This window comes from Parambassis ranga, chromosome 2 (genome assembly GCF_900634625.1).
Source record: "Parambassis ranga chromosome 2, fParRan2.1, whole genome shotgun sequence".
Lineage (NCBI taxonomy): Eukaryota > Metazoa > Chordata > Actinopteri > Ambassidae > Parambassis > Parambassis ranga.
This window is the reverse complement of record NC_041023.1, coordinates 765,854-776,539: the sequence shown is the minus strand read 5'-3', so window position 1 is coordinate 776,539 and position 10,686 is coordinate 765,854. Positions and strand designations below refer to the sequence as shown.

At 52.6% G+C, this 10,686-nt stretch overlaps 1 protein-coding gene across 3 annotated transcripts in view; it reads left to right on the top strand.

Annotated features, from left to right (window-relative positions):
• The first annotated feature begins 2,306 nt into the window (after positions 1 to 2,306).
• The window catches only part of abi3bpb (ABI family, member 3 (NESH) binding protein b), a 13,445-nt gene continuing 5,065 nt past the window's right edge, over positions 2,307 to 10,686 (top strand). For all 3 annotated transcript variants that reach the window (XM_028399720.1, XM_028399719.1, XM_028399717.1), the window contains exons 1-8: positions 2,307 to 2,543; positions 4,421 to 4,600; positions 5,865 to 5,933; positions 6,008 to 6,140; positions 6,215 to 6,396; positions 6,494 to 6,540; positions 8,704 to 8,734; positions 8,807 to 8,887. In XM_028399720.1, coding sequence (XP_028255521.1) covers positions 2,450 to 2,543; positions 4,421 to 4,600; positions 5,865 to 5,933; positions 6,008 to 6,140; positions 6,215 to 6,396; positions 6,494 to 6,540; positions 8,704 to 8,734; positions 8,807 to 8,887 — 817 coding nt within the window. In that variant the 5' untranslated portion in view covers positions 2,307 to 2,449. The remainder of the gene's footprint in view (positions 2,544 to 4,420; positions 4,601 to 5,864; positions 5,934 to 6,007; positions 6,141 to 6,214; positions 6,397 to 6,493; positions 6,541 to 8,703; positions 8,735 to 8,806; positions 8,888 to 10,686) is intronic.

Sequence of the window (10,686 nt, the reverse complement as noted above, 5' to 3'; positions counted from 1 at the left end):
CAGAGAGAGCAGGGGTTAAACACAACAAACGCACACAGAGAGCAGGGGTTAAACACAACAAACACACAGAGAGAGCAGGGGTTAAACACAACAAACACACACAGAGAGCAGGGGTTAACACAACAAACACACACAGAGAGCAGGGGTTAAACACGACAAACACACACACAGAGAGCAGGGGTTAAACACAACAAACACACAGAGAGAGCAGGGGTTAAACACGACAAACACACACAGAGAGCAGGGGTTAAACACAACAAACACACACAGAGAGCAGGGGTTAAACACGAACCACACGACAAACACACAGAGAGAGCAGGGGTTAAACACAACAAACACACAGAGAGCAGGGGTTAAACACAACAAACACACAGAGAGAGCAGGGGTTAAACACGACAAACACACAGAGAGAGCAGGGGTTAAACACGACAAACACACAGTGAGGTCTGCAGTGGCAGATACACTGACAACGTGCAGGTCTGGTTAACATGAGACCAAACTAAGTAAAGAAGTAGCCACAAGTTAGCATTTGTTAGCATCACGGTGATTAAGGGGAGGGGGCTAAAAGGGTTAAAAGTATAGAATGAACTAGGACTGCCTACAGTGGAAGCTGACAAGATGGCTGACGACAGATCAGGGCATGTCAACAGAACGAGGCATCGATGTGCAGCTGAAGGGTTCAGTGGACTAAACGCGGTTTGAAAACAGGAACGGGTTAAATCCTGACCATGAACCAGCTCACTGTGACTCTGCAGTTCTGCAGGTGGCCACTGGAGGCAGCCTCTCCTCCTCAGGCTGTGGTTTCCCGCCTGATGAGCGTCTGACTGACAGCTCTCTGAAGGTTCCTTCAGCCGTCGCATGCGGCGCCACGTGCTGGATCCACAGAGTCCAGAGCCAGGCTCTGGGTTTCCCTCCTCCTCCTCCTCCTCCTCCTCTTCATCCTTCCAGCTCGGAGAAAACATGTCATGTTGGCCGTGCGTCTGTTCCCAGCAGCACGTGTGAAGTAGGCGGATGTGTTGTGATGCGGGTGGAGTCTCTGTGATGTCCAGGAGCGGCAGGGCCGCCAGGACGCTCTGGTTTCACAAGGTGGTCTGTGAGCACGTGCAACGAGCCTCACTGACCCACACACCCACACACACTGTTTCATGTGTGTGTTTGTGCGCTATTAGCCGTCTGCTGACAGACGTTTGTTGAAGCCGTTAACGTTCACAGCTGATCTTCATTCCTGTCATTCCTGTTGCCAGGCTCCGCCCACGTCCTCCACATCCAGCTGCTGCTCATCGAGCCGAGCGAACCAGAGCGTCACACAAGTGACGATATCACAACACACAACTGTAGTGACAGCACACAACTGTAGTGACAGCACAACTGTAGTGACAACACACACAACTGTAGTGACCACACACAACTGTAGTGACAACACACAACTGTAGTGACCACACACAACTGTAGTGTCAACACACAACTGTAGTGACAGCACACAACTGTAGTGACAGCACAACTGTAGTGACAACACACACAACTGTAGTGACAGCACACAACTGTAGTGACAGCACACACATGTAGTGACAACACACACATAGTGACAACACACAACTGTAGTGACAACACACACATGTAGTGACAACACACACATAGTGACAACACACAACTGTAGTGACCACACACATGTAGTGACAACACACAACTGTAGTGACAACACACACATGTAGTGACAACACACAACTGTAGTGACCACACACATGTAGTGACAACACACAACTGTAGTGACAACACACACATGTAGTGACAACACACAACTGTAGCACAGTTGGCTCTGAGTGAGCCGCAGGGGCCCGGGGGGGGGGGGGACACAACGCAGTCGAGGAGTCACAAGAAGCAGCAAAACAACTGCAAAGACACAAAGACACACGGCAGTGATGGTGCTGCACACAGACACACACAGACACACACAGACACACACAGACACACAGACACACACAGACACACAGACACACAGACACACACAGACACACAGACACCACACACACAGACACACACCCCTCAGAGCAGCAGGGCTCTGTTTCTTCTCAGGGTAACTTCAGCATAAAGTGGAAAACAACACATTAAGAAGAGGGAGGGGTGAGGAGGGAGCACCATGTTTGAGGTGCGGACAGAGAGGAGGCGGGGCCGGGAGCTGCAGGGGGAGGAGGGCCGTGGACTCTGTGGACTCTGTGGGGGTTGGTGATGTCATCCAGGCCACGCCCACCTGCAGAGCCTATAGATGCTGGTGTTTGAGTCCTCCTCTCCACAGCGAGGACGTCCGACGGCTGAACAAGTCCTGAGTCTGCAGGGAGAGACGCTTGGTGAAGTTGTCCAGCTCCTGGTCGCTCCTCGTGCTTCACAGCAGCTGCACCCTCGTCTTCATCGCTGCTCATCTCTGCTCGTCCTCCTCACGCTGCCAGAGGTCATGGCGGGCACCGCTCTCCTCCTGCTCCGGGTCTTCCTCCTCCTGCTGGGAGGGACGGGTCTCCTCGGCGGCGTCCCTGCACAGAGGGTTAGAGGCAAGTGACAGAATGTCTGCTCCGTCTGTGCATGACTCCTGCGGCTCTCACCTGAGCTCTTCGTTGCTGCATGCTGCACGTCGCTGGGTGTGTCGCTCGCCCGGATGTGGGCGGGGCTTAGTCATGATATGACCTGTCATTTTCTTTCCACTTCATTGATCCTGTAAGAGTTATGTAAGGCGCTAAAATCCCCTCATCAGTGACACGGCGCTCTGATGTGACGGCTCGGAGAGTATTACCTCACGGGGCGAGAGACAGCCAAGAACAACAGAGAGAGAGAGAGGGTTAGCCTTTACTGCTGCTTTATGTGGATGTTTATCAGACCTGATCGGCACACACCGCTTCACTGTTTCTGATTTAGCTGTTAGCTGTGCTGCAGTGTTTGTTCCTGCAGGAGTGAAGCTTGTCCTGATGGTGGCGCTGCTACTTTTTTACAGTGTAACTCAAGGATAAATGTTGTGTGCCTGACCTGCGGGGTCACTGAGTGTCTGTAGAGTTAAATCTGGGCTTCTCTGAGGTTGTTTCCATGCCGTGTCGCCATGGAAACATGCTGAGCGGACTGTTTTAAAGGGTCAGGTGGTGCCAGTTGCTCCTGCAGGGGGCGCTGCTGCACAAAGGAGGATGTACAGTGAGTCTGGTGGGAGGACTTGTGGAGGTTTGACATGTGGAGCGCTGATGAAGGCGTCACGTGTGGTGTTGTGTTGTCACGGCGGCGCTGTGCGGCGGTGGGGAAGTGTTGGTGCGGAGACAGAGCTGTGTGTGTGTTTCACACGGAGTCTCAGGCAGCTTTGCTGTGCAGGACGTCAGAGAACATGGAGGTCACTCTGACTCTGACCGTGCGTGTCCTGTAACACGCTGAAGCTCCGCCTCCTCCTCCTCCTCACCGTCAGCCCTCTGCGTCCTGGAAAAATAAAAGTTTTTATAGTTCCTGAGAAAAGCCCGCAGCGCTGAAACATTTTGTCCTCGTTAAAGTTTTAACAGCGGGCCGTGACGTCGGGGGTGAACCCTGCAGGAGGAGAGGTCAGGGCGAGCCGCCGCCGGACGCCAAACAGCTTCATTAACTGCGGCTCAGAGGGGAGAACCTCAGACTGACATCAGACCATGGACTGTACCATCACTGACAGACTGAACCATTATAGAACAGACTCACACCGAGCTGAAGGGGGCGCTAGATCTTAAGCTGACTCATAAATTAGAGTGACCTCTAGTGGCTGTTCCAGGAATGGTTAAAACTGCAGGTCTCAATAAGGTTGATGCAGTTTCTTTGTTAGCCACTAGAGGGCAGCACCAACAGTGACACGATATGCAAACAGACCTTAAAGTGACAACGTCCAGCAGGGGGCAGACTTCTTCACCCACTCAGCTGTTTAAGAGATCAGGCTTTCAGACCCGGTGGTCTCAGCTCCGCCTTTCCGCCCATGTTTCGACGCGGTGCAGCTTCAGAACCAGATTCCTGGATTGTAGTGTTGTGTATGATTCTTTGGCCTGAGTTTGGTCTGGAAGGTTCTTTCAGCCAAAACAAACGTGTGTTACGAGTGGGTGAACACGAACCACACGGACCCTGCTCCCTGCAGCTGATTGGTCGCCTCCGTTCCAGAGTTTCTCTTGTTATTATCTTCAATTTGTTGTCATGTGAGCGCGGCCGCTTAATTAGCAGAACGGTCTGGCAGCGAGGCGCTGGATGTAACAACGTGTGGAGGATCATTTCCAGACTGGAAACATAAACACAGACCAGGATCAACAGGTTCTGTTCCTTCAGATGTGACTGAACTCTGATGTTCTATTGAAAGATGATATAAAAACATTTATTCAGACTTTACAGAATCATTTTAAATAACGTTTTTTTAATTTGTTGACTTTCTTCTTCTTCTCTCCAGTGCGCCGTCAGAACATGAAGGTTCGGATCAACGCCACCGGCGACACCATCGTGATGAAGTTCGTGCGGCCGAGCCCGGACGTGAAGCTGGAGGGCTACATCCTGGGCTACGGCAGCAGCATGTTCTCCAAGCAGTTCATCCAGCTGCCCGAGAACGGACAGCCCTACCAGACGGAGCTGGGTGAGATTTATCTTCTGCTTCCCCCCAGCAGCGCCGCGCCGCGTCCGACAGCGAGCGCTGCAGGAAGTGATGAATCATGTGGTTTCTGTGTTTCACACTCGTGGGAAACGCAGAGTTTCTGCAGGAACGTGAGAAGCGGCGGCAGCAGGTGGTTCTGATCCTCCGTCTGTAGCTCGGCCAGGAATTTAGATCCCAGCAGCAGCAGGCGGTGGTGACGGAGAAGCTGCTGGGAGACGTCCTTCAGTCTGGAGACATGATGACTGCAGCAGCTCTCTGAGTGTTCCCTGTTAGCACGCCTCAGAGCGGGGCTGGACTCTGGTGGACAGTCCGTCGTTTGTCCTCTTCATGCAAAGACCTGTCGGCTCTGTGACGCAGGTTTGATGGTGACTCTGTGTGAGGTCAACATCAGCTCTGTGCTGTGACAAACCTCCACCACCGGCTGGAGCGGGTGGAGCTGCGAGTGTTTACGCTCCTCTCTGAGGATGATGATGAACATGCAGGAGCAGCTCCGCCGGGAGGCCTTCCATTTAACCCCGTCTTCGTTTACCTCGCTCGTCTCTCATCGCTGCTGTTTATGCCCCGAGGCCACCTGTCAGCGTTGGCGTGTGGGCGGGGCTGCGGCCTGTTTACCTTCCTCGGTGGAGGATCATCCGTCAGCAGCGGCCGCGGCGTTGACTCTTTAATCCGCTGCTGCAGGGTTTTAGGTTTTTAGGGCCTCCACTGTTTTCTTTACTTAAACACAGAACCCTGACTGAAGTGTGGAGGAACGCTGCAGGCGAGCAGTGAGGTCACCAGGGGGCGGGGCATGTTCCTGCCTGTCAGCTGCCAGGGATGAAGAAGAGCAGCACTCAAGCTTCTGCAGAGTGTCCTCCAGTGATCACCTGACCTGTGTCAGAGGTCAGAGGTCACGGTGTGAGCATTTTTCGACCCCTCTGGTCGCTCTACATCAGTTTGTTGGTACTCTGTGACTCCTTTCTGTGGTTGTCCATCAGGTTTTGGTCCCTTTGTGTCCCTCTGAGACCTGTCCCGGTCTGTGGCGCCTGTGAAACTGGAGTGGACCTGCTCAGAGGCGTTTATAGGAACACCAGATTAGTCTCACGTGTGGATGTTTAGACAGCCGTCCTCGTGTTTCACAGAGCGGCTCTGTAATCGTTCACATCTGCGCCTCTGTGTTCCGTCCACCATGACAGCATGACATCATCACCATCGCCGCATTCCTCCCGTGTTTCTGCACTCACTCAGCCCTGTCCTCGCTGTTTTTCAGATGCTGAGCCCAAGTACCTGGTGGCCGTGCAGCCAATCCCGGCCAATGATGTGAAGAAGCACTGCACAGGTACGCCGCCTGCTTCCTGATTTGTTTAAACCTCCTCACAGGAAGTCTGACTCTGTCCCCACCTGTCCACACAGGCAAGGTCAACCTGGAGAAGCCGCTCCACCTGGTGATTGGTTCCGTCAGCCCGACGGCGGTGCTGCTGTCCTGGGGAAACTACTTGAAGACGCCCTACGAGGGGAACATCATGAACGAGTGTCTGGAGGACGGGTGAGTCTTCACAGCCAGGCCGCGTTCAGCGTCCAATAAATAAGTAGATCCAAACCGACCTCTGTCCTCGCCAGGTTCTACACCATCCGCTACAGGGAGAGGAACAGAAAGTGGATCTACCAGACCTGCCCAACCAGTGACACCGTCATCGACAACCTGAAGCCCGACACCGCGTATGAGTTCGGTGTGCGCTCCAACAAGGATGACCGCAGCGGAATGTGGAGCAAACCGGTCATCCACAACACCAACATGGGCAGTAAGGACCCACTTCCTCTGACCTCACTTCCTCCTGGGTCTGACCTCACTTCCTGCTGGGTCTGACCTCACTTCTGACCTCACTTCTCCTGTTTCAGACCCTCAGAAGCCGTTCAAGCTGCGGAACCCTCTGGTGAAGCCGCTGGTAGGTGGCTGTGCTTGTTGTTGTTGTGTTGTGTTGTTGTTTGTGTGTCTCTGAGGTGATGTTGTGTTGTGTTGTTGTTTGTGTGTCTCTGAGGTGATGTGTGTGTTGTTGTGTTGTGTTGTGTTGTTTGTGTGTCTCTGAGGTGATGTTGTGTTGTTGTGTTGTGTTGTTGTTTGTGTGTCTCTGAGGTGATGTTGTGTTGTTGTGTTGTGTTGTTGTTTGTGTGTCTCTGAGGTGATGTTGTGTTGTGTTGTTGTTTGTGTGTCTCTGAGGTGATGTTGTGTTGTGTTGTTGTTTGTGTGTCTCTGAGGTGATGTTGTGTGGTGTTGTTGTGTGTCTCTGAGGTGATGTTGTGTTGTTGTTGTTTGTGTGTCTCTGAGGTGATGTTGTGTTGTTGTGTGGTGTTGTTGTTTGTGTGTCTCTGAGGTGATGTTGTGTTGTTGTGTGGTGTTGTTTGTGTGCCTCTGAGGTGATGTGTTGTTGCTTGTGTGTCTCTGAGGTGATGTTGTGTTGTTGTTGTTTGTGTGTCTCTGAGGTGATGTTGTGTTGTTGTGTGGTGTTGTTGTTTGTGTGTCTCTGAGGTGATGTTGTGTTGTTGTTTGTGTGTCTCTGAGGTGATGTTGTGTTGTTGTTGTTTGTGTGTCTCTGAGGTGATGTGTGTTGTTGTTGTTTGTGTGTCTCTGAGGTGGTGTTGTGTTGTTGTTTGTGTGTCTCTGAGGTGATGTTGTGTTGTTGTGTTGTGTTGTTGTTTGTGTGTCTCTGAGGTGATGTTGTGATGTTGTGTTGTTGTTTGTGTGTCTCTGAGGTGATGTTGTGTTGCTGTTGTGTGGTGTTGTTGTTTGTGTGTCTCTGAGGTGATGTTGTGTTGCTGTTGTGTTGTGTTGTTGTTTGTGTGTCTCTGAGGTGATTTTGTGTTGTGTTGTTGTTTGTGTGTCTCTGAGGTGATGTTGTGTTGTTGTGTTGTTGTTGTTTGTGTGTCTCTGAGGTGATGTTGTGTTGTGTTGTTGTTTGTGTGTCTCTGAGGTGATGTTGTGTTGTTGTGTGGTGTTGTTGTTTGTGTGTCTCTGAGGTGATGTTGTGTTGTTGTGTGGTGTTGTTGTTTGTGTGTCTCTGAGGTGATGTTGTGTTGTTGTGTGGTGTTGTTGTTTGTGTGTCTCTGAGGTGATGTTGTGTTGTTGTTGTGTGGTGTTGTTGTTTGTGTGTCTCTGAGGTGATGTTGTGTTGTGTTGTTGTTTGTGTGTCTCTGAGGTGATGTTGTGTTGTTGTGTGGTGTTGTTTGTGTGTCTCTGAGGTGATGTTGTGTTGTGTTGTTGTTGTTTGTGTGTCTCTGAGGTGATGTTGTGATGTTGTGTTGTTGTTTGTGTGTCTCTGAGGTGATGTTGTGATGTTGTGTGTTGTTGTTGTTTGTGTGTCTCTGAGGTGATGTTGTGTTGTTGTGTTGTTGTTGTTTGTGTGTCTCTGAGGTGATGTTGTGTTGTTGTTGTTTGTGTGTCTCTGAGGTGATGTTGTGTTGTTGTGTGGTGTTGTTGTTTGTGTGTCTCTGAGGTGATGTTGTGTTGTTGTGTGGTGTTGTTGTTTGTGTGTGTTTGAGGTGATGTTGTGTTGTGTTGTTGTTTGTGTGTCTCTGAGGTGATGTTGTGTTGTTGTGTTGTGTTGTTGTTTGTGTGTCTCTGAGGTGATGTTGTGTTGTTGTGTTGTGTTGTTGTGTGTCTCTGAGGTGATGTTGTGTTGTTGTGTTGTGTTGTTGTTTGTGTGTCTCTGAGGTGATGTTGTGTTGTTGTGTTGTGTTGTTGTTTGTGTGTCTCTGAGGTGATGTTGTGTTGTTGTGTGGTGTTGTTGTTTGTGTGTCTCTGAGGTGATGTTGTGTTGCTGTTGTGTGTTGTTGTTGTTTGTGTGTCTCTGAGGTGATGTTGTGTTGTGTTGTTGTGTTGTTGTTTGTGTGTCTCTGAGGTGATGTTGTGTTGCTGTTGTGTGTTGTGTTGTTGTTTGTGTGTCTCTGAGGTGATGTTGTGTTGTGTGTTGTGTTGTTGTTTGTGTGTCTCTGAGGTGATGTTGTGTTGTTGTGTTGTGTTGTTGTTTGTGTGTCTCTGAGGTGATGTTGTGTTGTTGTGTTGTGTTGTTGTTTGTGTGTCTCTGAGGTGATGTTGTGTTCTTCTCTTTCAGAAACATCACGGCCTCTTCCCGCCTCGTCCTGGTAAGACCCGCCTCTGACCGCGGCCCTCGCCGTGTGCCTTCACGAGTAACGAGTAACGTTTCTGTGTCACAGCTCTGCACAACGGGACCCGCCCTCGCTTCTCCACCATGCTCACAAACCCCGCCTTCCCCGGAGCTCCACGCACTTCCTTTGGTGATTATCTTCCTCTTTGCCTCCACAGGTGCCTCGCCCTCTTCCTCTTCCTCTTCCTGTTCTCATAAATGCAGCGTTTTCTTCCCCACAGCGCCCCCTGAGGTCCAGCAGGAAACTGTCCCTCTGCCCACCTTTCCTCACGTGTCACTCGGTAACGCGTCTCCTCTTTACCTGCTTCAGCTGAAGGGAGGGGGCGGGGTCTGTGCAGCTCTTCTGATTGGCTGCATGTTAGCATGCCGCGAGCCCAGTTAGAAAGTCGATGTGAGGAGATGATGTCACTGGAGACCACGAGTAAGTTCCCCCAACCAGACATGGCTGAGGGTCATGTGACAGCCATCTTCTTCTTCATCTCTGTCCCTCCTCTCCTTCTCTCTCCCTCCTCTTCCTCCTCCTTCTCTACCTCACTCTCCCTCTCTCCCTTCTCTTTGTCTCTGTCCCTCCTCTCCTTCCTCCTCTTCCTCCTCTCCTCTCCCTCCTCCTCTTCCTCCTCCTCTTCCTCTCTCTCCCTCCTCTTCCTCCCTCCTCCTCCTCCTCCTCCCTCTCCTCCTCCTCCTCTCTCTCCCTCTCTCCTCCTCCCTCCTCTCTCTCCTCTCTCTCTCTCCTCCTCCCTCCTCCTCCTCCTCTCCCTCCCTCCTCCTCCTCCTCCTCCTCCTCCTCTCTCCTCCTCTCTCTCCCTCTCTCCTCCTCCCTCCTCTCTCTCCTCTCTCTCTCTCCTCCTCCCTCTCTCCTCCTCCTCTCTCTCCCTCTCTCCTCTCCTCTCCTCTCCCTCCTCCTCTTCCTCCTCCTCTTCCTCTCTCTCCCTCCTCTTCCTCCCTCCTCCTCCTCCTCCTCCTCCTCCTCCTCCTCCTCCTCTCTCTCCCTCTCTCCTCCTCCCTCCTCTCTCTCCTCTCTCTCTCTCCTCCTCCCTCCTCCTCCTCTTCCTCCCTCCTCCTCCTCCTCCTCCTCCTCTCTCCTCCTCCCTCTCTCCTCCTCCTCTCTCTCCCTCCCTCCTCCTCCTCCTCTCTCTCCTCTCTCTCTCTCCTCCTCCCTCCTCCTCCTCCTCTCCCTCTCTCCTCCTCCTCCTCCTCCTCTCCCTCTCTCCTCCTCCTCTCTCTCCTCTCTCTCTCTCCTCCTCCCTCCTCCTCCTCCTCTCCCTCTCTCCTCCTCCTCCTCCTCCTCCTCCTCTCCTCTCCTCCTCCCTCTCTCCTCCTCTCCTCTCCTCTCCCTCCTCCTCTTCCTCCTCCTCTTCCTCTCTCTCCCTCCTCTTCCTCCCTCCTCCTCCTCCTCCTCCTCCTCCTCCTCCTCCTCCTCCTCTCTCCTCCTCCCTCTCTCCTCCTCCCTCTCTCCTCCTCCCTCCTCTCTCTCCTCTCTCTCTCTCCTCCTCCTCCTCTCTCTCCTCTCTCTCTCTCCTCCTCCCTCTCTCCTCCTCCTCTCTCTCCCTCTCTCCTCCTCCCTCCTCTCTCTCCTCTCTCTCTCTCCTCCTCCCTCCTCCTCCTCCTCTCCCTCTCTCCTCCTCCTCCTCCTTCCCTCTGCTTCGTGAAGCCTCAGCTGTGTGGGTCAGACTGCATGGCGGACCTGCATGTCAGACGGTTCAGACGCAGACGTGGTTGGGTTTTTCCCGCCACAAGTCGTTCTGCAGAGTCGTCCGGTAGCGTCCAGAGTCACAGCACCTCTGTCCTCTGTCGCCCCAGAAAACGGAAACACCGTCCCGCCGGCGGATCCTCCCACTCCGGCGGATCCTCCCACTCCGGCGGATCCTCCCACTCCGGCGGATCCTCCCACTCCGGCGGATCCTCCCATTCCGGCCCTGCCCTCACTCC